This window comes from Sporobolomyces salmoneus (assembly GCF_050403485.1).
Source record: "Sporobolomyces salmoneus JCM6883 DNA, S_salmoneus_JCM6883_v1_ctg3, whole genome shotgun sequence".
NCBI lineage: Eukaryota > Fungi > Basidiomycota > Microbotryomycetes > Sporidiobolales > Sporidiobolaceae > Sporobolomyces > Sporobolomyces salmoneus.
This window is the reverse complement of record NW_027481160.1, coordinates 149106-176331: the sequence shown is the minus strand read 5'-3', so window position 1 is coordinate 176331 and position 27226 is coordinate 149106. Positions and strand designations below refer to the sequence as shown.

Genomic DNA, 27226 nt, shown 5'->3' with positions numbered 1-27226 from the left:
AAGTGAGTGGTGGCAGAGAGGGAAAGATGCGATTCATTGGTTTTCGAGATGAAGTAATCCTCTACTCTTACCCTCAACTAGCTCCGACTGCACGACAAGCCAGCCGAACGACGAATCACGCATAGCTCTACTTGGAAGATCCGACCAGCCCTCGACCATTTCGACAGAATTTCTCTCTCTCTCAACTTTGTAACGCGTCGCTCCACCTCTTCCACTCTCCTCACCAATTCATACCACCTGAGCGCGCATGGCAGTTCATCATTCACGTCGTCGAGGCCCCTTACCCGCCGATATCGAATTCTCCTCACTCGACTCTATCGCGTCTGGTCATTCACTCGTCGAACTCGCCCTCCTCGATAAAGGGAAACAACGAGCGTATGGAGGAGGAGGAGGAGGAGGGGATCAACGAACAGTAGCTGGAGATGTAGAGATTGTACCGTTGATCAAATTGGGGAAGATTGATGGATTGGATGGAGTGAGCTCTTTCTCTCTCTCAGACAGCTTTTCACGACGCCAAGCTGACTCGAGAGTGAGGAGTTTACAGCCACATATAACGTATGGACCGTTCAATCCACCTCAGAAGACGAGCGTACCACTTTGGTTGGCGTTACATTTGAAGAAGAAACGGAAATGTCGAATAGTTTGTCCCGGCTGGTTGAACCTTCGTTCGTCTCCTCCCTCTACTCCCTCCCCTCCCTTCTCCCTGTCTTAACCCTTCTCTCGGTGTGTCATAGCGTATCTCGAATCCCAATTGAAAGAAGAACAAACGAACGAAGTCTTCAGTGACCTCCCACGGGATTACCTCGAAGTTTCCAAAATCCTCCTCGATGTAGCTTCGGACGATATAGCTTCGACTTCGACGGCGAACACTCCGGATAGATTGAGGTTGGTGTTGAAGGATATTAGGGAAGCGAGACAATCGAAGATCAGGGAAGGGTTGGGAGCGATTAATTCGGTTCATCTTGGAGTGAGTACACGCTCTCTTTTTGCGCTCTTATCTGATTCTACTCCTCTGTCCATGAACCCCCGCCAAGCTCGCCACACGAGATCACCTCGAGACGGGATCACACAAACTGACTTTTCTCTCTTTGATGGGTTTTCGATTTTCGTTTACATTTAGATGCCGAACCTCTCCTCGATGGAAATCAACGAACTCCGACCATTCTTCGCCCAAGCGTTCGTACGGTTGAGTCAATTAGATCCGATGGCGGACGAGTACAAGGAGAGGGAAATGGAATGGTTGAGGAATCCGGAGAAATTGCAGGAAGAGATGAGGTTGGGGATTGGGTTAGGGGCGAGAAGGGGGGACAGGGAGGAGAGCGGGATGGGATTCTAGAGATCGGGGAGGTTGAGCCGGATGGAAGGTTGCGGGATGGCGAGAAGGCGATAGGATAAAGAAAGAAGAGAGTTTGATTCTGCGACGGGTTCTTCTCTGCGTGAGTCATCGACTTGCTTCAGATCGTTCTTCCCTGACGGATTACTCTGATCCAAGCGTGAGTACTCGCAGCGTCTAGAGAGCTGAGCGCACGACTCACCTTCTCTCTCTCGACTTTACTCCCTACATTTCTCTACGAAATCCTCCCCTCTGTTGTCTCCCGTTTCGTATCCCTCCCCGTGTCGTAGATCAGCGTCCTTCGACAAACACTCTGAGCTTGTCCTCGTAGAGGAAGGATGCGAACAAGTTGCACCTTCCTTCGTTCGAAATCGCTCGCGCCTCGATGTCCTTCGCAACTTTTTTCCTTCCTTTCGCTTCCTTCTCATTGTTGATTTGTTGTGCAACCTCTGTTCCATCTACCTGTCCTCCTCCGGAGAGAGCGCGAGCGAGAGAGAGCAAGGTGTCCCCTCTTGAGAAAAACAATCACCCGCCTTCTTTCTGCTCCCGCTTCCTCTCACTTCACCCAACCACCAGAACGCGAGACGACAATTCCGAGGTGTAGCTCTCTTCAGAAAGAGCTATGGACTCTACGAATCCACCACTAGCTTCTACTTCTTCTTCCTCGTCACTTCCTCCTGGTCCACCTCCTCCTCCTTCCTCCTCGACTGATCAACAGCAAACTCAACTTCGACAGTCCCTAGGAGGAGGAGGGTACCAGCAGCAGCAGAGTCAGAGTAGTAGTGGATACGGTCACTATCCTCAATCGAATTACTACCAACCGGGAGCGGCTTCTTCAAACTCTTCGACTTCGACTTCTTCGGCAGGACAGTTTCATCTCCAAAACCCTCTCTCCCAATCGCAACAACCTCAGAGATCATACTATCCTTCTTACAATCAGAGTAACAATGGTGGGTATCAATCGTTGAGTCAATCACAACCAGCTTCATCGAATTCTTCGAATGGACAAGTTCAATCACAGCAGCAATACAACCCTCCTCTCTCTTCACAGCATTACGCTCCATATCCTTACCACCCTCTACCACCACCTCCTCCTCCGAATCCACATCATCATCATCATGCAGCGGCAGCTCATCACCATTTCCAACAATTTCAACCGAGTTATGGGAATTACCCTTCTCCCGCTGCAGCTCAATCTCAACAGTTCCCTCCGATTAATTACCCTTCTTACGACGCTCCACCTCCTCAGCAATACCAGCAGCAGCAGCTCTCGCAAAGTCAGCAAAGATCAAACGCGCCTGCTCAGTTGTATCGACCTCCTTCAGTCTCTTCGAATCATTCGGGACACCAACAGCATCAGAGGTTAGGTTCGAGTGGTGGTGGGAATGGGGGGCTAGCAGATCCTTCTGCTTCTGCTGCAGCTGCCGCTTTAGTCGGATTACCGGGATCGAGTTCAGGAGGAGCGAGTCAGAATTACGCGGGAATGGGAATGAGCGGTTCAACGTCAGGAAGTGGAGGAGGAATGGGATTAGATTCTTTCGGTTTACCCATCCCTCCAGCTCATTACTCCTCTTCTTCCTCTTCATCGAATTCGAACGCTTACGGAGCGACTCAAAACCGACCTCTTTCGAATTCGAATTCTTTACCGAAACCACCGAGTTTGAACCCTCCTCCTCCTCCTTCTTATGGTCATCATCCTCAATTCGCTAGTTACAACCACCATCATCAGCAACAGCAACAGAGTCCTTATCAACAGTACCCCGCTCAAAGTCACGCTCCGATTCCTCCGTACTATGGACACCATCAAACTCTGAACCCGATCTCCCATCCTTCTTCTTACCCTTCCTACTCTCACTCCCAATCGTACCCTCACTCCCAGAGTCAATCACAACCCGTCCCTTCCTCCTCTTCGTCATCTCTCCACGCTCCTCAACCCGCCGCTCCTTCCACGACTTCCGCTCCCACTCCAGCTTCGACGAAACCTGTCAACGCGAAAGTATCAAAGAAGAAGAAGCAAGCGACGACGTCGGAAGTTGTGGAACCGACTGTGGCGAGTACTAGACAGAGAAGGAGTACGATTCGGAAGAGTTACAGGATCGATTATGACGATGACGATGATGATGATGACGATGGGAACTCGGATCGTTCAGAAAGTTCATCGGTTCGAGGAGGAGGAGGAGATGGGAACAGGAACGAGGAAAGAGGAGGAGATGGAGAATTCCGGGAAGAGGAACTCGGTGCGGAAGAAGGAGGAGGAGAGGAGGAGATTGGAAGAGTCGGGAACGCTACGAGGGGTGCGGGACGCGGGAGAGGGAGAGGAAGAGGAAGAGGCCGAGGAGGAGCGACGAGAGGAGGAGGAAGGAATTCGAATTCGATGGTCACGACGACTTTACCTATGCCGATGCCGATGCAGCAAGAACAAGTAATACACGAATTACCACCTCCTCCATCTCAACCAGTAGCGGTACAACCTCAACTCCATCAGCAGCAGCACCAACCTCAAGGAATCGATGCGTTCAGAAACGGACAGTTCGAATTCGTTCAGGATGTTCAACCGAGACCTCTTTCTCTCTCCCATCATTCGCTCCCGCAACACCAACAACAACAAAGACAACAAATGTCTTATGAGAATTCGAATGGGATTGGTCCGATTGGATTACCGGCTCCTCCTCCTCCCGTTCAACCTCCTTCCGCTCAAACGTTTTCCGCTCCAGCTCCTTCCGTTCAAGGTTCCGTGCAAGGTCCCGTTCCTTCATCTCGACAACCGATCGAATCGATACTTCCCCAACCTCAATCTCAATCTCAACCTCATCCTCAATCGAAAGCGACAGTCAATAAAGGAAAGAAACGAGCACGATCTCCTTCTCGGGACGAACCCGTCGCGGCAGCGGCAGAAGAAGAGTTGTTCCAACCTGTTGAAGAAGAAGGACCTCATGGCGAAGGCGATGAAGACGATGAGGGAGGAGAGGGAGAAGATGAAGAAGGGTATTACGATGAAGAAGAAGAAGGAGAAGGAGAAGGAGAAGGAGATGAAGACGATGATGATGGACAGGGGAATCAATCGGGAGAGACAGGAGGAGGAATGGAGGGAAGATCGACGAGTGAGATGAACGAGATGAGACGATTGAAAAAGAGTTCGAGAGGTGGGTGGGGTGGCGGGAATGGGACGAGACCGGATACGTTCTTGACTAAGTTATGGAAGTACGTTCACCCTCTTCACTCTTTCTCTTTCTCTCGTTCTTGAGGAAAAGGAAGAAAAACTGACAACTTGTGGAAACGAAATTGATTAGAATGTTACAAGGAGATCCGGTCGATATTTCACAATGGTTGAGATGGGACAAGACGGGGAGATTATTGTTGATTCCGGATGAAGCAGAGTTTGTCGAGAAAGTTTGTCGGGTTCATTTCAGTCAGAAAAGTATTACTAGTTTCGTGAGTTCATCTTCGTCTCTCTCTCTTCCTTCTTCGTCGTGCGCAGATATTGACTCGTTGGGATTGACGACGATAGAACAAACAAATGAACGTGAGTTATCGCCGAATTCCTCTTCGCCTGCAATCTTTCTCTGAAAGCTGACTCGTTTCTCTCCTCTCGATCAGAACTGGGATTTTAAACGCCACTCTCGATCTCAACGTGATCTCCAACGACTCCAAAAGCACAACCCCACTCTCAACAGAGGTACTCGAATCTGGTACCACACCTCTCTCCATTCCGCTTCGAACTGGAACGAAGTTTCAAACGTCGTTCGACACGAAGACGGAATGGCGAAGAAACGAAGGGTACGAACTAAACGAACTGGGATTGAAGAGGAAGCGGCCCCGAGGAGGGGGAGACCGAAGGGGAGTGGTGGAGCGTTGAGAATTCCGGGGGTTTTGGACGATGATGATGAGGACGTGGAGGAAGTGAAGAGGAAACCGAAGAAAGATTTGAAGGAGAAGAAGGAGAAGAAGGAGAAGAAGGAGAAAAAGGAGAAGAAAGGGAAAGCGGAGGATGGACCGTCGAATCCGAAGAAGAGAAAAAAGAACGAAGATGGAGAATTACCGATTCCTCCTTCAATGGCCTCGTTCAACAACACGAACCAACCTCAAGCTTCGACCTCTCAAAGTCGTCAACAACAATCGAGGGAGACGAACAACGGCGCTGCTGAAGGTGAAGATTCGGAGATGCGAAATGGCGAGGAGGAAACGGGGAAAGTCGCTCCTCGAGGTCGACAAACCCGTGCTTCTCAAGGACTCCGAGGTCCCGTCGATGTGTCTACGAAACCGACAAGGAGAGGGAAGAAGGCGAACGCTGGACTTTCGAAACCTGACGATGAAATTACTCAAGAGAAACAACAAGCGATCGATGGAGCGAACGGCGAAGACGGAGGAGGAGAAGGAAAAGACGCGACGTTGGGAGAACAAACAGTTCAGGAATCGATCGAGATCGTTCGTCAAGAAGCTCCGAAACCGAAAAGTCGTGGAGGAGGTTGGTACATCCCGTCTCGAGGTGCTGCCGAAGCGAAGAACCAACAACAAGCAGTCGAGAACGATCAGGCTCAAGTTCAAGCTCAAGCTAGTGAAGGTATGAGAAGAGGAGGAGTCGGAATCCCACTCGGACTCGGACAATCTTCGTCTTCTTCCGCCTCAAACTCGCTCTTCGCTCTTCCTCGCCCTCCCCATCTCTCGAACCAACTAGACGTCTCCTCTTCCGTCCACGAACAATCGAACGAACCGACTCGTGCTTCTTCTCAACCTCCTCTTCCCGTCTCTTCGAACTCTCACGCCTCTCTTTCCCACGCGACTCCTCCCGCAATCCACCATCCCCAAGACGCGCCGAACCCATACTTCTCGGATCCAGGCTACGAACGGGCTCCGTATCTCCCTCAAACGGACGAATCACCTCCTCCTCGACCTTACGTTCATCCCGCTCATTCACTCCCTTCTGAACTCTTCGTCCCCGGTATCACTCCTCAGACCCACGAACACTCAGAACCGATTCAATCGTACCCTGTCCCAGTCTCTGCTGAACAACAGTCGGAGAAGAACCTGACTCGAGGAGAGGAGGGACAAGGGGAAATGTCGAGAAGAGGTTCGGAGAATTTCGAGGAACAGTATGCGAAACTCGAAGCGTTTGTCGCGTCGGGAGGAGATTCGACGGAGGAAAGTCGATCGAGAGGTGAGAGTGGAGAGGCCCACTCGATTGAACCGACAATGACGACGACGACGAAGGAGGAAGAATCGTCGGTTATGTCTCAGTAGACTCTGAGCGAATTAACCGTGAGTAGATGTCCTCTACCTTTCCGAATGACTTGAAAGCTGATGAGTCTCCTTCTACAGATTTTGCGTTCCAACCTCGCAACTCTTCCCTTCTTTTTGCAAAGTGTACATAACAGATACCATTCAACTCTCCCACTACCCATCATGCTCTTCTCTCTCGGTTGTACGGAATTTCCCCTTCCCTCTCTCGTTTTCGATTTTCATCTTTGGGTTTTCCCCTCTCTTCTACTTCCTCTCTTTTGTGCTTGCCTCTCTCTCGTACTGGATTTGCTCTATCTTTCTGTCTCTCTCTTGGTGTCTACACGATGTACTGATATCGAAAGAACATCTCGCGCTCTTACCTCGCAGCGCTCTCTATCGATGAATTGCCTCGTTGCATCAATGTCCGCTGGTCTTTGCTTTGAAGTGCTCTCCGATATCGCCTGACTCGACGGCGGCCAGAGAGAGGAAGAGTCAGATGCTTTGCGGGCAGCCTAACGAAGCAAGTGCGGCGACTGGACGAACGAGATATTTCGTGTAAACTCGTGCGCTAAGACCAGAAATGAACGATGACCGCCGTGTCTACTTGCGACGGAACAGTCAAAGAGCAAATGAGTGAGTAGAAAGATTGCACAGCACGAAAGGGTCGACACAACTTGGTAGAGAACGACAAAGAAACGAGGAAGGAGAACACATTGTGACTAAAAGACGCTTCGCTAGCCGCTCTCCAGATCCAGTTCCTTCTAGTTCTCCCTCTATTTGGTCCTGCGTTCCTTCTGCCTTCTGATGAATTCGGGCGAGATCCAGGAGTCGATCAAGAAGTTGGCGGGAGTCTCTTCGAGAACGAATTTTATCTGCTTCTCTTGACAGACCCGAATGAGATTCTCCACCGAGCGTGGAAGAGGTGATGATGAGCAACACGATGTTTGATAAGAGTGGTCGAAGTAGATGGACTGGAGAGCGGTGGGTTCGCTTGTCTCGATCCAAGCAGCGAAGTCGTCAAGAGAAGAACTGATGCTGTTTCCACGCTCCTGGGAATAGGGAGATGCGCCATAGAGTAGTAAGTAGGCGAGGGGGATGTGTTGCCTTCGAGACCACAATTCTGCGAGATCGTCAGTGTCCGAAATGATCAACGTTTTGTCGACATGAACGTGAAGGAAATTTGAGGCAGGATCCGTCCATTGACTGGCGAGTGTGCAGAGTGTCTCTAGAGCAGGAAGCCGTCGAACGATTGCTGATTGTTGGAGCACCTCGACAGGGAGGTTGAAGAAGGCAAAGTTTCGTAAGCTCGGAAGAGCGACGAGGTCTAAGAAGGAGGAGACGAAGGCGTAGTCGAGGGAGTGCAAAGTGAGAGACTGAAGATGTGGGAGTGTGAAGGTGCGCGGTTTTTTCCAGTTGATGTAGGAGAGGTGAAGGCTCGTGAGACCTGTCGCAAAAAGTCGGATGTGAATATTCCCACTCGCAACCCCGGATCAGATAGATTGATCTTACTGTTGAAGGACTCGAGTTCAGTGCACGAGAGGATTGGTTCAGGAATGCGAAACATCGAGAGACCCGTGACGGAAAAAAGCATCTGCTTCAAGTTGGGATAGTCTTCCGACGTGAGTTCGAGCCAGCCGCAAGACAGAACGGCTCGCTTGACATTGATAGCTCGCTCTTGTTCCTCCCCTCCTCCTCCTCCTCCTCCTCCTCCTCCTCCTCCCTGTTGTCCGGCAAGGAAGCGATTCAGGTTTCGCTTCGAGTTGATCTGAACGACTTCGGGAAGAAGAGGTTGGGCGATCGCTCGGAATTGTTTCGATACGAGAGAGAGCGAGCAAAGAGTGTCTTGACGAGTGCGATAGGTCAAAGAGTGGAAGGAATGAGGAACAGTCGCTTCGATGATTTCGCGAAGAAGTTCAGGCGGGAGATTCGAGAGCATTCTGTTCGTTGGGGAAGAGCGGTACGAGGTACGGATCTGTCGCGCGAATAGCGATGTTGACCGGGTCAGTCGTGCGGCGCGCAAATGTGCAGAGCTTCAAAGAAGGAGGGTGCGTGTGAAGTGGGAGAGGAACGTGTCTCGACTCACCGGCCGAAAGTCTCAATCTCCTTGTGAGTACTTCTCAGTGTTGTCTTGTCCTGTCAGAGATGTCGCGGCGGGGCTTGAGAGCCTCTCCGACGAGTAAATTCGTTTGTTTGATGAAGAAAAGGACCGGGAAGAGGAGCGGGCTACCAGGTCGCTAACCTATCGTTCGCGGGCCTGGCGAGGTCGTGTGAGCGTTGTGTACGATGTCTGCAAGCGCGCGAGTGATTCGAGGAAGAGGTGAAGGAGAGAGAGGAGCGGACGCAAGCTTGTCTCGAATCCATTCACTCGACTATCGCCAATACGCCTCTAAAACCAGTCCACGGTCTGACGATGTGTCAGATAGCCCGCCTCTAGCTCGTCGCCTCTCCGGTATCTCCCTCCGACGGCTTTCGAGTTCCATCTCGCAAGTCACTCAACCTCACCTCTCAGCGGTCTCTCCGCCCTTCGAGACGCTCGATCTGCTTCTTGGAACATGTCTCATACTTCATTACGACTCGGGGAATCAGTGAGCGCCGCAGTTATGTAAGGGGTGATGCAGGTTCGTCTCAATTCTCGCCTTCCACTCAACTCGCTGATCGTCTTCAACTACTTGGCTTGGTTCTCAGCGACTATACCATCGCCTGTCTGCACTCTAGTCTCACAGCCCGTTGCATCTCGTTCGTGCAGGATTCCAGCATTCGGCTCAAACTTTCCCTTTTCAACCCGCGCCGCTCTCTGCCGTTCTCTCGTCCGCTCTGAACACTCCTCAAACCTCTGCTATTCTCGCTCATTCCGACACAAGTAAGATCTGAATGCGCCCAAAGAAGTTCCAAACACGCTGTTCTCAGTCGGACGATTCGCGATGCATCTACAACCCGCCGCATTTCCTTTCATTCACCTCGCTCGCGACCCCGATTCACTTCCGACTCTTTGACAGCTTGGCGCTAGAAGAGTTCTCGCTCTGTCTCTCGCCAGTGTCTCTCGTCATATCGTCAGATTCGATGACCTTGACTTCTCGCTTTCTCCCGATTTCCTCCTCACACATCGCCTCTTTCCGATCTCTGTCGTTTCTCCGCACTTTCTGCTCCGTCGACGAACCTCGATTACGAACTCCTATCGATAGACGCTTCTCCGCGGCAAGTCCGAACGAAGCGAACAAAGCTTTCGAAATTTCGAGCGGCTCCCCCTTCTTTCGTTTGTTCGGATGTTCTTCGTTCTGCCTGCCTCTCAACCGTCTTATAGGCTAGTAAGAGATGTCAAAGCCGGGTCCGATTGGAGGCTCTGATGTGAGCCTTGCCAGATCTCGAGTACCTAATCCACGAGCGACCTTGAGCTGACTGCCTCTTCCGTCAGCTGGAAATCATAGCCTCATTGATCAAAAAGGCCTTCGTCAAGATCTGTGACACGACTTCCTGGGGGGTGGATCACGGCAGACACACTCTCCGCACGTATATTTCTTGCGCGATTACCAATGTCGAGCTCAAGATTTGGCTCCTACGGATCCAGACAAACTCGGTCAATTCGATGGTGAGCGTCCTCTCCTTCGCTAGATTGACAAGTATCGACGTGACTGACCAGATCGGAACGTAGCTGAGAGCCAGATCTTTTGGTAGGAGTACCGGATTCCCGGCGTAAAAATGCTCATTTGTCGAAGGGACGGTCCTAAGGCTCGTACGCCCGCCATTTGGGTCGCCTGCCCTCCTTCTCTGTATCAATATGACTCCCACGACTTCTACTTTCAGACGGCTCCGGGTCCGTCGCTGGCTGAAATCGTGAACCAATGGGGAAACCCTTTGCCGCTGGGATACGAAACGGGCATGGCAACCTACAAGGCTCAGGATTGCTCGGTCGCGGTTGGTGAGTATATCTAAGTCAACTTGCTACCATTGCATGACTGACTGAACTGTACGCAATCAACAGACGAAATCAAAACGTCTGATTCCCGCTCATACCGTCACGAGTTCACCATGACCCGAGTCGACCCTACCAACGCGATGAACGGTCCGGATCAAATTCGAGAGATCAAGTGGGAAGGACGATACCGAATTTACCGTCATCCCTCGAACGAGGAGATCCCGCATATTGCCAAGTACTTCAAATTTTCGGCAAACAAAATTCGACCACCCCCTCGATTACGGACCTTGGGCAAGGCGCGGGCGTTCTGACGGATTCGTGCCGTCGAATTACGTACCGCAAAGCCGTAGCACAGATCAGGGTTTGGAGTAGCCTTGCCGTAGACGTCTTGCCCCTCTCTTCAACCAAGTCTTTTCCTTTTTGTTTCCTTGAAACCGCTACGCTCTCTGAAAAGAACATAGTATCTTCCGTGGCGTGAACCGAGAGCTGTCAGCCTGAGTTTAGCGGAGCGTTTCCTCTTGCGCGAAGGATCAAAGCTTTTCTTTTTGTTTCCTCCTCAGTGACACTCCTCGGTGCCGGGACTCATTCTTTGGTTTTGAGCCTGATTCTCACATCATCGAGTACGTAGGTTTCAACAGGAAACGCTCAGACTCGTGAATCTTAATTGCCGCTCACAAATATTCAAGCATGAGTGATGCAAATCTATGATCACTACAATGCGGATCGTTCTACCTACAGACCCTGATAGCTTCACAACATCCTTCTCGAGATCGTGACCTTGACTCTGCGCCCCATCCGCCGTCACTGTCCGACGCAGCTTTCTCTCTCCTCAAGCTCAGTTCTCCGGTTCCTCTTGCCTCACTCCCCAAACTCTCTCAAACAGCTCCTTCCTCATCTTCCTACTCCCCGGACTCGTCGTCACAACTCTCGCTCCACAAACCCTCTTCTTTCCCTTTTCAATCTCCTTCTTCTCCGCTTCTCTCGCTTCAGCTTCTACGACATCGAGTACGACATCTCCGTTCACTTCGACGTCTTGTTCGATCGCGATAGTTCGGTTCGTTTGACCGGTACGACCAGTGAGGGACGTAGAGGATTTCGAAGAGGCTCGATGGTCGAGAACGAGCATTCCTCGTGTTAGGGTACCGTCGCTGTTCGAGCAGCACGACTTGATCAGCCGCTAGAAAGATAACAGAGAGAGATGGGAGAACGTACCATTCAATCTCGAAATCAACTCGTTTCCACTCCCATCCCTCCGCAAATTCTCCTGCCTTCGCGTCCTTCTCCTGTTCAGTATGTCTCGCGTATTCGATGAGAGCAAACACGACGATCGGATCATGTAACTCCATAGCGTCTCCTCCGAACGATTTCATTACTTTTTCAGTTCCTTTTAGGAAACTCGACGTGAAATGAATCAGAGGATCCTTCCCCTTGGCAACAGATTTTGAGGATGAGGAGAAGTCAGGATCGATAGAGGAAGCGTAGAGAGAGAAGGGGAGGATGAGGTATGTCGTGAGATCGAGTGGGAAAATGTAGAGATTCGAAAGAGGGAGGGAGAAGAGTGTTCTTGCGGACCAGGGATCGGCGTAATAGCTACAAATTAAGCGAAAGCCTCGAGTCAGTCACAATCGCTCGCTCCGGAAAAGCCGTTGAAGAGAAAGAGAGATGACTGACTTGAATTCCGCAATGGGTGTTGTATTTCCCGGATGCTCTACCGCTCCTCCCATACTCAAGATCCTCTCGAACGAATCCTCGAGGTCGAGCTTTTCCGATAACTGAGCGAGAGAAGTCATTGGACCTAGAGCGATATAAGACAATTTCCTCGCTTCTTTCGGCCAAGACTCGACGAGGGAGGTTACGCCTTCGAGAGCAGATTCGTCGTGAATCGTATAGAATGGAGAGGAATGACCGGGTGGCGCAGTCAACTCGGGATGAAGGGTTTCACAATTCGCTAGACCGTCCTATTTCGTGCGAACTCTCAGTCTCTGATCTCGACTGAGACCAGCTGAGAGTGATGAGGAGAGCTACTCACCTGTCCATGAAAGTATTTCGCCGTCACGGCTTTCCCCCCAGTCGGTCCCTCACATCCTCTCCAAACCCTGATCTTCTCGCATCCCTTTCCTCCCCACTGCGTCCGCCATTCCACATCTCTTAATCCTCGCCATCTCCCCTCGCGATCCTCCTTATACTCTAGGTGCTTCTCGAGTGCGTAGAAGAGTTTCGAGAGGTTCTTCTCGGTCGAAGAGAGGGAACAATTCCCGTGAGTTAGGGTGATGCCGACGACGAGAAGATGAGGGGAGGAGAGGGCGAGGAGGAGCGCGAGGACGTCGTCGACGCCGGGATCGGTGTCGATTATGACGGGTAGAGGAGCCATCCGAGCGAGGGAAGGAGGTTGAGAGGGGAACGAGGAGAGGGGGAAACTGCAGAGGATGGATCAGCTCGACATTCCCTTTCGGGGGCGCGACTAGGAGGGCACAAATTGCTCACGATAAGTCTCTGATGGAGTACGACGTGCTACAACAGGCGCAAAGAAAGGAGAGAGGAGTGTTGACTGATGATGCGATCAGGCTGAACGAGTCGACTTCGAGTGCTGGTTGCTGATGGACCAGGATATCTGAGCGCTGATGAAGTTCTATCTGTCTTGGAGTACTCTAGGTCGAGCTAAAATGAAGGGAAGAGGTCAAAAGGAGAGCTTGATCTCCTTGCGCCTCTTTCACTACCTAGCACCACTCGGCCGCCCCACGCCTTCGTCTACCAAGCTCTCCATCAGCTGAGGAACGATGTCCGGCCTGTCAAGAAGCGTAGCAGCGACTTCTCGGTCCTTGTATCGTTCACTCTTGAGAATCGCGAATCAAATGCCAGATGATCATAGAAGAGCTCTAGTAGTCTTTCGTGCTAGGTCAGTCTGCACTCATTCTATCTATCGTGCGCTAGCGGGCTCTAAAGCTGACGTTGAAGGAAGAGCGATCAGGTCGGAATTTGATAAATCCCGTTCCCTCACCTCGTTGGAGGAGATCAAAGAACGACAAACAGAAGCAGAGATTTATAAGGATCAACTAGAGGTGAGGGAATCGAGAATGAACGAGAGAAACCCGCGATTGAAGGAGTACGAATTGACGGTTTTCAGTTTCGTTTCTTTCGGTTTCCTTAGTTTCAAGCTCAACACCTTCAATCTCTTGCTCTGTCTTCGAACCTACTGATACCCGTCGACATCCGCTCCCCTCCATCTGCCTCTCCTTCTTCCTCCTCCTCCTCGACTTCCGATTCTTCTTCCGAAACTCGTTCCTCCCCTTCGTTCACCCAACCCTCACGCCCTACTCGTCCATCTCGACCCTCTCGACCCTCACATCCTTCACGGTCAACACCTCCGACTGCAGAGCTCGAACCGCCAAACACCCTGATACGGCCAACCGATCGTCGAAAACTCCTTCGAGCGTTCCAAGCCAGGAAAGAAGGGACCGTTCGAGGTAGATCCGGGAGGAATCGATTCATGGAGGGTCCGGAACCGAGTTGGATCGTGAAGAGACGGAGAGAAGAAGCAGCGGAAGGGAAAGGAGGAGAGAACTTGAGGGAGGGAAGAGAGGGACATGCCAGTGGGCATGAAGAGGGGTGCGGATGCGGGGGACACTGAGCGCCGAGTTTAGAGCTCATAGTACTTGTACAGGGACTACACTCGGGGAAGTATCTCAAGATTGTCCCACCCCAATGGAAACGCAAAGATAAATCGGATTCAATCGGTGGAAGCTCATCGACCAGTCTCAGTGAGTTACTCGTCCCTTCTATAGTCGCAGATCCACACTGCAGCGTATTGATTAAGACAATGACACCAGATGCCTTCCGTTGCGATCGCGCAGATTCCGCGCATGTCGAGGAAGAAACCGCAAATTACTTCGAATCCTTCCGTGATTTACGTCCCGCAGCTCGCAGATAACAGGCATACCATCGAATACAACACAGTCGACACAAGGGTCAGTACAGAAAGGGGCTATCAGATTAGAGCATTTGAGCGTAGGGAGGTAGAGCGAGGGAGAATTTATTTGAAGTTTAAATCGGCAGACGACGGAGGCGAGGGAGCTTAGAACAGGGTAGCTTGAAGGGGGAAAGATCTCGAACGATGCGGACGTTACACGTATGGTCGAAGGGGATTCAGAATTAGCTGACAGAGAGAGACGCTCGCGAGAACGTCTGCGGTCGGTCGTGCGATCCGTACTTTCTCGAACAATTCTGTTCATCGCATTTCTACGTGTTTGAACCATCCCAAAGCCCTCAGAGAAGCTTCAAAGCTCCTAGAAAAGCGCCGTCTTGCACCAAACACGACGCATCGCGAAAAATATTCAAAGCAAACACGCCAAAGCTCTCGATCTCTCTTCTCTCCATCACCTTCCTCTCACTCCCTCCCTTACAAGTGTGATATGCGATGAGACCTCCCCCTTGCCTACCACCACCCGCTTCTCCATCGCCCTACAGTCTTTACTCACCTCTCGAAACAATTGCCTCAACATCATCAACCTCAAGCGATCTCACCCTGCCTCTAACGATCCGATACCTACCTACGGATGAATGGACGACTCTCTCGGTATCTATCGAATGGCGGGCGTTCGATCTCAAGAGATTTGCATTCGATCTATTTGAGAGGAACAACGAGGGACATCAGTTGGAGGAACGACGATCGAACGACAACAAGGGTCGAGAACGAACTAGTCAGGAACGAGAGGAGAGGAAGAGAATGGAGAAAGAGAATGAGCGGAGCAGTGAACTGGGAGAAACGAGGAAAGAGAGGATGCTTGAGGTTGGAACGGATACTGGTATGGGAGAGAAGGAGAAGAAGACTCCCGGGGGTGTGAAGAGGTTCGCTACTGCTCTAAGAGATCGCGTGAGTACACCCATTCTATTGCTGCTACGCCAGACGGGAGGAGGAAAGGAAACTGAATTGTTATCGTTTTTGCAGTTGAGCTCGAAGGACCTCAATTCCCTCACACTCCCTCCTCGATCGATCCCTTCTGCCCTAGGACCTCACGATTCCTCTACGTCCCCTCTCCCAAGCCGGCATTCCCTTTCTGCTTCCTCGACCCCAACCGCGACTGAATTCAACCTCGAAACTCCTACTCGACCTCGCGTACAGTCACGACAAAGTGAAGACTCGCATTCTCATTCTCAATCTCGCAGATCGAGTCTCGCAAACTTTGAATCTCTTCAATTGGCGGCAGCGGCGAAAAGGAACAGCGAGGAAGGAGCGGAAGAGAAAGAAGTTTTGATTTCCCTTGAAGAGGCGAGTCCTTTGACGGCGAGGAGAATGGAGAGGAGTAAGAGTTTGTCGGAAAAGAATAGAGATACGTCTTCTTCGACAGTGATGGCAAGGACTCGGAGGAACCATGAGACGGAATTGAAGGAACAGAAGAATTTAATGGGTTGGGTACTCGTTAATGCGGTGACGGTTCGTTCGCTTCTTGAGTCAGTCTGCAGCTGGAATACTGACTAGGAGTGTCGAACAGGGAGGTACGATTCCGGATCATGCGATTATCGGATCGAAATTCGTCGAAAACGATATTCTTACCGTTGAGTCGCTTTCCTTCCTCTCGCACTCCTTCCGGGCTTCAACTGACCTTCCTCTCACTGTAGTTGAAACCCTCGCATGTTCTCTACGACCCTCCTCTACATCTCTATCATCTTCCCTACCTCTCCTTTCCCTCGGTCTCTGTCCTTCCCGCCTCCCTTTCGACTTGTCGCACGTCTTTCGATTTCTCGAACGGATCCGGCAAGGGTCACTCTCGTCGACGTAGTTTCGGAGGAAGATACGCGAAGGAAGAACTCGTAGAACGAAGAATCGTGATCGAAGTCGACGACGGAGTCTTTGCGGGAGCTCAAGGAGATAGGGAGTTGACACCGGGAACGACGATGGTATTGAAAGTGATCAAGGTGAGCTTCTCGTAACGTTTCAGTATCGACCAGAAGCTGATTTTTTCGGAAGTTCGCAGGTGAATCAACTCGAAGCCATCTACTCACTCCCTCCTCAGTCTCTTCAACTCGTTTCCTCTTCCTCCTCTTCCTCTTCTACCTCTCATTCTCACTCGACTCCTCCCCCGATGCCTTCATCATCAAGTACCGCCTCCCTCGCGAACCTGATCCTTCCCTCCGGTCCCTCGACCTCGAATCTCCGTCAATCTATCGGTCCCTCCCCTTCCTCCACTTCCATTCATACGAAACAGAGAGGCAAACCTTCGACGACGATGACGAGGAGTTTACCGATGATTCAATTGAGTTGGGAGGATGGAGAAAGTTTGGCTTTGAGAGCGAAATCGAAGGTGGATCATGAGAGATTAATGAGGATTTTGGGAGAGCCACAGGAGGGGGATGAGGAGAGGGATCAGGAGGAAAATCAAAGGAGGAAGGATCGTAAGTCTCGAGACTACTTCTCCCTCGAAAGGAGCCTGAAGTTGACTCGTGACTTCTGTATCGCACAGTTATCGATCTAGCATTCGCAACTCGTCATCACCTGCTCGACCCATTCTCTCTCCCTCAATCCCGTCCTTCATCTCGTCGTGCTCAATTGCCTCCAATCGCTCGCTCAAGACCTCGACTCCAACCTCGTTCAGTTTCCGATAATTCTACCTTCTCCCTCCCTCCTTCCCCTGTTCCTCCTCCTCCTTCTCTTCCTCGTTCACGTCGAGATCTCTCAACCCCAGATCGTTCTTCCTCAGTACTCCATATCCGAAAACGTGACATATCCCCTCCCTCCGCCTCCGAATCCTCTGAGATTGAGATTGAACAATCTCATCGAACTCCTTCCTCAACTTCAATCTCGACTTTCTCTTCCTCCCCTTCTACACCGACCTCCTTCGCCTCCGTTCTCGATCGAGAGAGATATTTACCCGAAGTCGCGATGAGGACGACAATCACGCCGGCAACTCCTTCGCACTTGAGTGATTATTCTCCACCGTCGAAAGCAGAGGGAGGAGGGATGACTGGATCAAGCTCGTATTTCTCCTTGTATTCATACTCGAATCCACTAGCTCCTCCGGCGTATACTCCCCCTACTCCGACGACGAAGGGGAAGGGGATGGGGATGGGGACGGGGTTAGGAGGGAGAACGAAATCTAGTCTGGATTTATCCTGGGCTTCTTCCTCGACGACGAGGAACACTTCGGCCTTAAAATCACTCGACGAGGTCGAGATGAGGGATGGATCAAGGAGGAAGACGGAGAGGAGGAGGACGGATCGATTAGGAGGAGGAGCTTAGGAGAGAGAGAGTTGAGCTTAGATGAATTGTATCGTTATTTCTTCTTCTCGTTTTCTCTTATTGTTCGGACCGCGTTACTCGGATAGGATTCTCTCTCGTGTTGTACCTCTTGCTCTCTTACTGTACCATATTCAGGATGGAAAGGAATCTCTCGCGCGCAAAACTTTGGATTCTTAGAGCTCGAGATCAAGTTGTTGCGCGCTTTCGACTCTTTCTTCTTGACCTTTCACTTCAATTTCCCAGACTTCGCTGGATCGCACCGAGAGGGATGGTCACGACTCGTAGTGGAGCGCGTAAGCGAGTGGTAGTGGCTGATCCGGGATCATCGAGCTCTGAGGAGGAGGAAGTGAAACCGAAACGAACGAGTTTGAAGAAGAAAGGGAAAGCAACAAGGACGAGGAGGGATCCGAGCGCTGATAGTGACGATGTATACGGTTAGTCATTCGTTCACTCTACTCGTAGGTACCCGTAGAGCTGATGTAGAGTAACAGAGGAAGAATTGTTGCCAAAGAAGAAGAAATCGAAACTCGCAGTTGGACAACCTCACTCTCAATCCAGGACCTCCCAGTCTCGCTTACAATTCACCGAGTTACCTATCGACGTACTCGCTGACAGTGAGTCCCCTCCCCTTTCTCATCTCGCTCGAGTTCAAACTGATTCGTCCTCGTTCTTTCTCCTAGTTTGTTTGCACCTCCCCCCTCTCGACCTCCTCCATCTTTCCCGTACCTCTCGTTCCTTCTTCAATCTCCTCGACAGTGCAGCATTCCATCACGTTTGGATCGCATCGAGGCAGAAAGTAGAGTTACCGGAATTAACGGCGAAAGATTTGGGAGGTTTGAAGTATGCTGCTCTTGTCTATGGGGACCATTGTCAAGTGAGTTATCTGGCTTCCTCATTGTATGAGTTGTGTGAGTGTGTGAGGAGATGAGAGCTGATAAGGGAGGGATGAGGGAGATAGTTGTGTGGAAAGAAAGGGAAAACGAGCGCGGAATGGTTCACGAGGAAAAGGTATTGCTGGGTGAGTCTCTCTCCCCCTTCTCCTATCTATCTTGATAGGAAAGTCTGAGCTGATACGGGTGATGTGATCAGCCTTGTCGAAAAGCAAAGTGCGACTCTCTCGAATCTCTCTTTCTCTCTCTGCCTCTCGAGATCGAGCTGACTGGGGTGCAAATCAAGTTTGATTCCTCAATTCGAACACGTCAAGAAGAAATTCAAACCTCATGTCTTTCTCTACGAATGCGTTCCCTCGAGTCTCCGTGCGTCTTTCTTTCTTTGATCTCCTCCCTTGAGTACTCCAGGTTCTTCGAGTTTCGCTAATCCCTCTTGCTCATACTCGAGGAGTAGGTGGTGGAGGTGGTGCGAATCTCGGTAAAACCGGTCCGCTTTCTCCGTCTCCCTTCTTCTCACTCTTCCTCCTCCTCTAACTCCGTGCTCGTCTCCTCAGTTTATTTCGATTACCCCTCCCTTCACTCCCCCAACTCCGAACTCCAAGCGATCCAATCCCGAATCGATGCCCTCCGTCCGAAATCGTACCGTTCCCCGATCCATTCGACGAATTATCTCGCCGTAGGAAGGAGGTACAGACGATTGGTAGAGGAGGGGGAAGAGGATGAAGAGTTTGAGGAGGACGAGAGGGAATTGAGGGATTATGTGATGGAGAAGAGGGAATGGAGGGAATGTGTTAGGAGGGTGAGTGACTTGATTTGTCGAATATTGAAAGGAGAGGAGGGGAGAGGAAGACTGATCGGTTTGAGTGAGGCGCGGACAGGATGCGGAAAAGCTCGAGGAATGGGAGAGGAACCATAGGACTGGGGGTTACTGAGACGAGATCGAGAATCGCGCTGTTTGGCGGAATGAGGAATCGAGAAACTTGGAGAAAAGAACAAGAGAAAACGGGAAAGAAGCGAAATTCTGGATCTGGTTTGGGTTCGTGTTTGTGATTTGCTTCGGTACCCTACGTCCCTGTCAATCTTTCATAGTTTTGCGAATAATACCTCTGTCGTCTGTATCCTGTGCTTGAGTAGAGAGGGTCGAGAGGAGGGTACGGAAGTAGCGACGGTTCTTCCCTTGTAAAACCCTGGAACGATGGAGGGCAAGCTTCTGAACCTTTCGAAGCAGTTCACCAGCGTCCACCGTACGGCTTGATCAGGAGCGACGTTGTACCTGAGACGAGAGGATGCCGAGTAGTCGAAGACAGGAGCGGAGAGGCTGGGAACAGTTTTGAGGACCGGCGCCGGTCCAGCTGAGTGTATGGAAGCTTCAGCTAGGCTCTAGACTTCACAGGGAATGCTTTGAGTCGAATCGGCGGTAGTGGAGAAGTGAGAGAAAGTTTTCTTCATCAAACTCGCGAACTTCTTAGTCTTGTCTTCTCCACCTTCTTACCACTCCCAGCCACTCAGCCAGTACGTAGAAAGTCTATTCGAACCCTCAGCAGTAGTTCAGGCGGCGCGGCGCAGCTCTCCCGGCTATCGTCCTCGATCACGCCTCTTTTCATCAACTCTCTCACAAATCACTAATCCAACCTCTCTCTCCTCCTAACAGACAGTCATGAAAATCGAACCTTGTTACGTTTGCGGTTCTCCGTGTTACCCAGGTCACGGTCAGTCTCTGTCTCCTTCTCCCTTCTCTCACTCTCTCGAGGTCTTTTTTCCGCACCGCCTCTCTCGACGACTCTCCTCCACGAGCGACGATGAGCTGATACAGAATGTATGGCTGTTGATTAGGAACGATGTTTGTTCGTAACGATGCGAAGTGCTTCAGGTTTTGTAGGTCGAAATGTTCAAAGAACTTCAAGTCAGTTTCCCACCTCTCCCTTACTCTGTGTCATTCGGCTTTGCTGACGAGACATCTTTGCATATACTTCAATCCACCACTAATTTTCGTCGCCGCTTTCCGATTCTTTCCCTTCTCTCTACCGAATCTTTCGTTCCACTTCTTTCATCCCATCTCCTTCACAACGCTCGACTCCTACCACAACCTTCGTCTCCATCTCACCCACGTCTCGGCCTTCTACAGAATGAAGCGCAACCCCCGCAAGTTGAAATGGACTAAAGCGTTCCGTAAAGCGTCGGGCAAAGAAATGACGGTCGATTCGACTCTCGCGTTCGAGAAACGTCGACATGTACCCGTCAGATACGATCGGGATTTGGTTAATGCTACGGTCGAGGGAATGAAGAGGATCGCGGAAGTTAAGGCGAAGAGGGAGAAGGCGTTCTTCAAAGCTAGGTTAGTCTCCCATCTCTCTCTTTCTCTTTCTTTCTTGCCTACGGAACGAGGAGAAGGAGCAGGGAGGCAAGATTACTGACTGATTGATGATTCGTGATGTTATGATGTCTGTCTATAGGATGGCTGCCGCCGCTCCTCAAGCGCTCGAAGGCGATTCCCTCGAAGTTACTCGATCGGCCCACATGCTCACTCCCGGAATGCAACAACCTTCGGAATCTACCCGCAAAGCCCTCACGGCGTCTCAAGTACTCCTCGCCGCGAAAGCCGAGAAGAAGGCGGCTCGAATCGCGAAGAACCAGAATCGACGTGCGGTTGGATTCGCTGGTGCAGAGGACCTCGCGGGAGAAGAAGGAGAGGAGGAGATAGATAGTGCTGAGGACGAGGAGGAACTATCGACGATGGATGCACTCAGGGAAGCGGATATCAGTATGGATGTTGGAGCAGAGGAGGAAGTGCAGGAGAAGATTAGGACAAAGGTCAAGGCGTCGAAACCGAAGAAAAAGTCGGCACTTAGGAGGACATCGGGTGTGGGAGCTATGTCGATGGATTAGAGGAGAGGATGAGAAGATTGTATTCGTTCGACGAGGAAGGGAAGGGTCGATAGATTTCTCTTTGTACGCGTTCTCCCTGTTTCCTCTCTCGTTTCGTCTGTATTGTACTCTTAGCGTTTCATTGGGTTATATCTTTCACACGTTGCAAAGGTCTTGCACTTCTCTATCGCTCCAAAGTCAAGCTTACGCATCGTCCTTGTCCCTCGCTTGCGCTTTCGCACGTTTCTTTTCTTCCCTCTCCGCCTTACTTCTCGCATCATACCATTTCGTCAATTTCTCTCCATCCTATCCACACACAGACCCTCAACCTTTTAGTCTCACCTCGTTCTGTTCACGGACCGAGCAGAGAAAACTCGAGAACGTACCCTCCAAACCCTCTTTACCCATTCCTGTCTCTCATCGAGTTCTTCCCTTGTCGCTTGAGGTAAGTTTCGGGATAACATGAAGTCGTCCAATTCGGCTAATGGGTCGAATTCGAGCGCGGACTCGTAAGCGGTTATTTGAGGCGAGAGGAGCTGGGAGAGGAAAGAAGAGGTGGAAAGGAGAGAGGGTCGGAAGAAGAACGCTACAGACTGAGGGAGTGACGAGTGAGTCCCGAGGGAGAGGAAGCTGAACAGGACCAGAGAAGGGGAGAAAAAAAGGGCAGGTCTGACTCACTTTTCAGTTTCTTCCATCTTCGGCCGCTTCCTGTGCGTTGACCGTTCTCGTCAGCGACGGCGGAGTTCAGGTGAGTAGATCTGTTCGAGAGACGAGACTCACGTGAACGAGGTGTATATCGTTTCGTCCCAGCGAAGAATTCTTCAAAAGCAGGATCAGGTTCGTCCGGTCCTTCGTAGACGATTCTACGGGCACAGCGTACGTTCGCGAGTCAGTCAAGTAGAGACAACAAGAGTCAGAACAAAGGACGAGACTGACTGTTCCTCCCAGCATTTTGAGCACAATCTGCACCTCAAATAAAAATCGACTTTTCTAGCCGTATTCTTCCCGCATACCTACAACAATCACTCATCTTCGTTAGGCCAATGACAAGCATCGGAGACTTGCGAGGAAGGGACGTACGCGACAAGATCGACCTACGACGAGAGTCGCAAGTTCAACGGGTTTCAAGCTCGCTTCAAGCTCGGGTATCTGCATCCGTCGGATTGCGCGGTGCCATTCGATCTCGCAGGTTGGGGAGAGGATGAAGTCTCGGAGAGAATGAGAGACGAGTGAAAGAGAGAGGAAGGACGAAAGATCGAGCTTGGATACGATCTAAGCCCCGAATCGAGGGTGTGAGCATGGATTCTCTCGATTGGACGGAGTAAGCGACTTACGAGGTAAAGTAGTTCGTTCGGTAGGTCCTCGAGTCGGTCGGGTTGCCGTATTCTCCTTCGTCGCGGGCGAACAAGAGTGGTCGTTTTCGTAACTCGCGGTTCTGCTTTGTCCACGTCTTCGACCTTGTCCGACTGCATTTCTTTCTTTTGTTCTCTTGGGGAACCGTGGGCTGTGGGCTGTGGCGTGGGCGAAAGAAGCTTTCTCTTTGGTGCTCCTGGGTATTTCCTCCGTCCGAGCGTTACGAACTCTGCGAAACCTTTCTCAAGCGGACGGGCGAATGGAAGTGAAGAGTGAAAGAAGAAGAGAAGAGTCGGCGATGAAGCCTTTGCGAAAATTCTCTCGGTCAGGTACCGAGCTCACTTTTTTTGCGATTTCTCCTGATTCGCTCGCTCCGCAGAGAAACTCCACAGTTTCCTTCGATTGTGGGTCGTATCCTCCACATTTGAGAGATGTACGATGTTCGAAACGAATGAGCGAATTGGAGGAACGAAAAGAACAACTTGCTTTCGCTACCCGCGCTTGACCTCAAAGTCCGAGAAGGCAATGCCGAAAGTTGATCGAAAACGAATCGAGAATTTCTCCCAAAACTTCCCCCAACTTCTTCGAGAAATTTCATTTCTTCAAAGCGAGATTCGTGTCTTCGATCAGCTCTTCCCTTCCATTCATCTTCGTCAATCGAATTCGCAACTCTATATCTAGCCTCTGATCGACTTTGGAACAGGTCAGACGATACACACGCACTCAGAAACTCGACGTAATCCTCGCTTTCAAAGCTCTTTCGAAAACCCCCACAAGCAGCTCGTCTCTCTTCCTCTCCCTTACTCGAACTGTTCGCGCGTCGCACAATAATGAGTCAAGCACCTACGTCGTTCGCGATCTCCTCCGAAACTTCTTCGCGACTAGTCTCGTCCAACTCCTCGAACTCTTGGTCCTCTTCGTCTTCCTCCATGAGCCCCCTTTCTTCCTCCTCGATGATGACAGCCTCGGATCTACCTACTCCTCCCTCGTACTCCCTCTTCGACTCGGAAATGGATCACATCTTTCACGAAACGATCGATACTTCTTTCCTCGATTCTCGTCCTTCTTCCCCTACTTCCTTCTCCCTCCCTATCCTCGAACCGATTGGAAACAACCTCGAAGAAGAACGATCACCATCGAAGCAACCAGAACTCCGCCTTTCGCCTGCTTGTCCTCCTCATTTGACGCTTTCCCTTCCTCCAAATCAAGAACACTCCTCCACTTCCTCCCCCTCCTCATCCTCGCCTCCCAGACAATCACGAGATGCCGTGACTCGACGACAAATCGACGTCCTCACGACCATACTCACTTCTCCGAACCTCCTTCCGACCGCGTTACCCTCTCTTCCATCTTCTTCGACTCCTCGAGCTCGATCAAGGTCCCCTTCCTCATCTTCCCCCGGACGTGCAAAGGATGAGGTACTAGGAGCAAAGACACAGAAAAGTTGGTTGGATGCGTTGAAGGAAGCAGAGAACAAGGCGAAACTAAAGAGGTTAGCGAGTCAAGGCTTTGCGAGGTTATAGATATTTGGGATCCGTGTTGGGCTTTCTTCTTTCGTTTCAGTTGTCTCTTTGGTTGTTGTATTACTTCTCGTCGTAGCATACCTCTTCTTCTTCCCTGTTTGTTCCTTTTCATTACTCACGAACTTGGTACAGTACATAGTTTTACTCTAGTTTTACTGTTCAAAATATGACATTCAGTCGCTGTCAAGCTTTACAATACAGATTATAAGCTCAACGGTTCACTGCGAGAGCGAGAGTCAGCGGAAGAATGGTGCAAGCGGAGAAGAACGAAACGAAACTCGCGCGAGAGACTGAGCAGGTCGCGAAATTTTTTCTCACAAGTTCGAAGTCGAATGTGAGAACGTGAACTCTTCTCTCTTTCGACTCCATCTCGTTTTCTCGTAAGGCTCCACCCGCGACCTCATACCAAGCAACCAGCCGGATTCAGTGGCTCATATATCCCTCTGCATCCCGTTTCTCTTCTTCCCGAATAGCACGTTTCGCCATGGCCTCTAAATTCCTTTTCACTTGTAAGCTCCCCACTGCCGGCTCGCATTTTACCCAGTAGTCCCTTACTGATATACATTCGTTCACAGCTGAGTCGGTCGGTGAAGGACACCCCGGTTAGTCGCAGTTCTGTTTTGTTCGAGACCTCCCCGTTTTCTTCTCGACGCCGTATCGCCTCGACAACCTCAACCGGAACGATTCGACCAGACGATCTCAGCTCCACAGAGGTCAAAGAACGCTTGAGTGCCGACGGGACGAGTTAGGAAGAGCTGAGGAAGGAGAATGGGAAGATTTGGGGTTGAGATTGCGTGATGGAGTGAGAAAGTGGGAACCCTCTGGAGGAGATTCGGGAGAGCTGGAAGGATAGCAGCGAACAGTACGATTACGACTCAGGCAGCACGAACCAAACTCGAGACGAACCTCCACCTCGACCAAAAGACCTCGGGAAAACTCACACGTGTTTTCTCTCGCTCCTCCGACTTATCGCAACAATCCTGTCCTGCCTAACTCTGAGACGCAAGAACTGACGCATTTTGCTTCCTTTCCTCTTCGTCTGCCCCACTTTTACTCGGCTCTCGACTTTTGAATCGACAATTTCGCTTCGCTTCACCATCTTACAGACAAGATCTGTGACCAAGTCTCTGATGCTATCCTCGATGCCTGTCTCGCTGAGGATCCCTGGTCGAAGGTGAGTCCAAGAAACTCGCCGAAGTCAATTCTCCCGACAGAAAAACTGAACTTTGCGCATTTTCTTCTCGCAGGTTGCTTGCGAAACCGCTGCCAAGACCGGTTTGATCATGGTTTTCGGAGAAATCACGACCAAGGCTCACGTCGACTACCAAAAAGTTATCCGAGACACGATCAAGCGAATCGGATACGATTCTTCCGAGAAGGGATTCGACTACAAGACTTGCAACGTTCTCGTCGCTATTGAGCAACAATCCCCCGATATCGCTCAAGGTCTCGACCACGGAAACCTCGAGAACCACGGTGCTGGTGACCAAGTGAGTTCGAACTTCCGACATTTCGCGAGTCTTGCAGAAATTGATCGCACCTCGTTTCTCTCTCTCTTTAAAGGGTATCATGTTCGGTTACGCTACCAACGGTGAGTTGCGGGCGCTATTAGCTTGATGTTGGAAGATCGAAAACTAAGGGCCCATCACGTCTCACAGAAACCGAGGAACTCATGCCCCTCACGCTCATTCTCTCTCACAAGCTCAACTCGAAGATGGCTGAACTCCGTCGCTCTGGCGAACTCGGATGGCTCCGACCCGATTCGAAGACTCAAGTCACGATCGAATACGAGAAGCTCCCCAACGGAGCCGTCAAACCCCTCCGAGTCGACACTGTTGTCATCTCGACCCAACACGCCGAAGAGATCTCGACCGAAGACCTCCAAAAGGAGTTGATGGAGAAGGTTGTCAAGAAGGTTATCGACGCCAAGTACCTCGACGACAAGACGATTTACCACATTCAACCTTCGGGTCGATTCGTTATCGGTGGTCCTCAAGGAGATGCTGGTCTTACCGGACGAAAGATCATTGTCGACACTTACGGAGGATGGGGTGCTCACGGAGGAGGAGCTTTCTCTGGAAAGGATTGGTCGAGTGCGTTTTCTCCTTTCTTTCGGGCTTTTCCGTCTTTCCGCTCGCTAACTTGTTCTTCTCGCTTTCCGCACAACAGAGGTCGACCGATCTGGAGCTTACTGCGGTATGTGACTTCTTGCTCGCTCTGTCTCTGCGCGTCGCGCTGACGAACTTTTGCTTGATTAGCCCGTTGGGTCGCCAAGTCCCTCATCAACGCCGGTCTCGCCGAGCGATGCCTCGTTCAATTCTCCTACGCTATCGTGAGTCTTCTACTTGTCCCATTCCGCGTGAGCTGAAACTGACTCGGGATCGTGTCGAAACTTGTAGGGTGTCGCTGAGCCTCTTTCCATTTTCGTCGACTCTTACGGAACCGTCAAGGAGGGCGTCACTGATGCTGACCTCACCGAGATCATCAAGAAGAGTGAGTTCCGCGGTACCGTCATCGTTTGAAGAAAACACAGAATTGACGGGAATTCTCTGTTTTTTTTTTCGCAGACTTCGACCTTCGACCGGGATGTATCGTCAAGGAGCTCGGCCTTCAACGAGCAATCTACGGTCCTACGGCTCGTGGAGGTCACTTCACCGATTCCTCGTACCCCTGGGAACAACCCAAAAAGCTCAACTTCTAAGCTTCTTGATTCTCCTCGTCCTTCTCCGATTATGTGTTTCTAAAGAACCTCGCAGTACCTTTCTCTTTCTATCTTGGGCCGTCCTCTCTCACTCTTTTCTCTCTCTGGACACACTTGCGCGCATTTCGTTGTACAAAACTTATTATTTTCCTTTTTTTCATGCGGTCAACCTCGCCAACTCATACCCCATTCCCTTC

The 27226-nt window shown here is 50.9% G+C and overlaps 11 protein-coding genes across 11 annotated transcripts; 9 read left to right on the top strand and 2 right to left on the bottom strand.

Moving 5' to 3' along the window:
• Positions 1–247: 247 nt before the first annotated feature.
• Positions 248–1336, top strand: PSF2 (DNA replication protein PSF2; the record flags this gene model as incomplete). The annotated part of the gene is made up of 4 exons (XM_076628849.1): positions 248–475; positions 545–665; positions 735–967; positions 1121–1336. The coding sequence occupies 4 exons, from the start codon at positions 248–250 to the stop codon at positions 1334–1336; spliced, it is 798 nt and encodes a 265-aa protein (XP_076491032.1).
• Positions 1337–1955: 619 nt separating this feature from the next.
• On the top strand, positions 1956–6571 carry JCM6883_002165 (uncharacterized protein; the record flags this gene model as incomplete). The annotated part of the gene is made up of 4 exons (XM_076628848.1): positions 1956–4534; positions 4624–4765; positions 4842–4856; positions 4931–6571. The coding sequence occupies 4 exons, from the start codon at positions 1956–1958 to the stop codon at positions 6569–6571; spliced, it is 4377 nt and encodes a 1458-aa protein (XP_076491031.1).
• Positions 6572–10246: 3675 nt separating this feature from the next.
• JCM6883_002164 (uncharacterized protein) lies at positions 10247–10774 on the top strand (the record flags this gene model as incomplete). The annotated part of the gene is made up of 2 exons (XM_076628847.1): positions 10247–10466; positions 10530–10774. The coding sequence occupies 2 exons, from the start codon at positions 10247–10249 to the stop codon at positions 10772–10774; spliced, it is 465 nt and encodes a 154-aa protein (XP_076491030.1).
• A 524-nt stretch (positions 10775–11298) lies between these two features.
• On the bottom strand, positions 11299–12834 carry JCM6883_002163 (uncharacterized protein; the record flags this gene model as incomplete). The annotated part of the gene is made up of 4 exons (XM_076628846.1): positions 11299–11611; positions 11676–12053; positions 12135–12421; positions 12493–12834. The coding sequence occupies 4 exons, from the start codon at positions 12832–12834 to the stop codon at positions 11299–11301; spliced, it is 1320 nt and encodes a 439-aa protein (XP_076491029.1).
• A 406-nt stretch (positions 12835–13240) lies between these two features.
• Positions 13241–14391, top strand: JCM6883_002162 (LYR motif-containing protein; the record flags this gene model as incomplete). The annotated part of the gene is made up of 5 exons (XM_076628845.1): positions 13241–13359; positions 13432–13522; positions 13612–14053; positions 14114–14221; positions 14315–14391. 5 exons carry the CDS (start codon positions 13241–13243, stop codon positions 14389–14391), a joined length of 837 nt encoding a protein of 278 aa, XP_076491028.1.
• Positions 14392–14877: 486 nt separating this feature from the next.
• On the top strand, positions 14878–17697 carry JCM6883_002161 (uncharacterized protein; the record flags this gene model as incomplete). The annotated part of the gene is made up of 6 exons (XM_076628844.1): positions 14878–15333; positions 15409–15894; positions 15953–16015; positions 16080–16376; positions 16436–16853; positions 16922–17697. The coding sequence occupies 6 exons, from the start codon at positions 14878–14880 to the stop codon at positions 17695–17697; spliced, it is 2496 nt and encodes an 831-aa protein (XP_076491027.1).
• Positions 17698–17965: 268 nt separating this feature from the next.
• Positions 17966–19519, top strand: JCM6883_002160 (uncharacterized protein; the record flags this gene model as incomplete). Its single annotated transcript, XM_076628843.1, has 9 exons — positions 17966–18131; positions 18189–18311; positions 18378–18571; positions 18656–18715; positions 18787–18803; positions 18874–18953; positions 19042–19074; positions 19142–19386; positions 19466–19519. The coding sequence occupies 9 exons, from the start codon at positions 17966–17968 to the stop codon at positions 19517–19519; spliced, it is 972 nt and encodes a 323-aa protein (XP_076491026.1).
• Positions 19520–20244: 725 nt separating this feature from the next.
• Positions 20245–21473, top strand: JCM6883_002159 (ribosomal eL24 family protein; the record flags this gene model as incomplete). The annotated part of the gene is made up of 4 exons (XM_076628842.1): positions 20245–20296; positions 20421–20490; positions 20713–20922; positions 21041–21473. The coding sequence occupies 4 exons, from the start codon at positions 20245–20247 to the stop codon at positions 21471–21473; spliced, it is 765 nt and encodes a 254-aa protein (XP_076491025.1).
• A 183-nt stretch (positions 21474–21656) lies between these two features.
• JCM6883_002158 (uncharacterized protein) lies at positions 21657–22924 on the bottom strand (the record flags this gene model as incomplete). Its single annotated transcript, XM_076628841.1, has 7 exons — positions 21657–21758; positions 21839–22038; positions 22131–22160; positions 22233–22315; positions 22389–22465; positions 22533–22724; positions 22787–22924. 7 exons carry the CDS (start codon positions 22922–22924, stop codon positions 21657–21659), a joined length of 822 nt encoding a protein of 273 aa, XP_076491024.1.
• Positions 22925–23635: 711 nt separating this feature from the next.
• On the top strand, positions 23636–24328 carry JCM6883_002157 (uncharacterized protein; the record flags this gene model as incomplete). The annotated part of the gene is made up of 1 exon (XM_076628840.1): positions 23636–24328. One exon carries the CDS (start codon positions 23636–23638, stop codon positions 24326–24328), a length of 693 nt encoding a protein of 230 aa, XP_076491023.1.
• Positions 24329–24812: 484 nt separating this feature from the next.
• JCM6883_002156 (methionine adenosyltransferase) lies at positions 24813–27029 on the top strand (the record flags this gene model as incomplete). The annotated part of the gene is made up of 10 exons (XM_076628839.1): positions 24813–24837; positions 24904–24930; positions 25435–25502; positions 25576–25818; positions 25892–25919; positions 25987–26421; positions 26498–26524; positions 26587–26660; positions 26728–26821; positions 26896–27029. The coding sequence occupies 10 exons, from the start codon at positions 24813–24815 to the stop codon at positions 27027–27029; spliced, it is 1155 nt and encodes a 384-aa protein (XP_076491022.1).
• Positions 27030–27226: the final 197 nt, after the last annotated feature.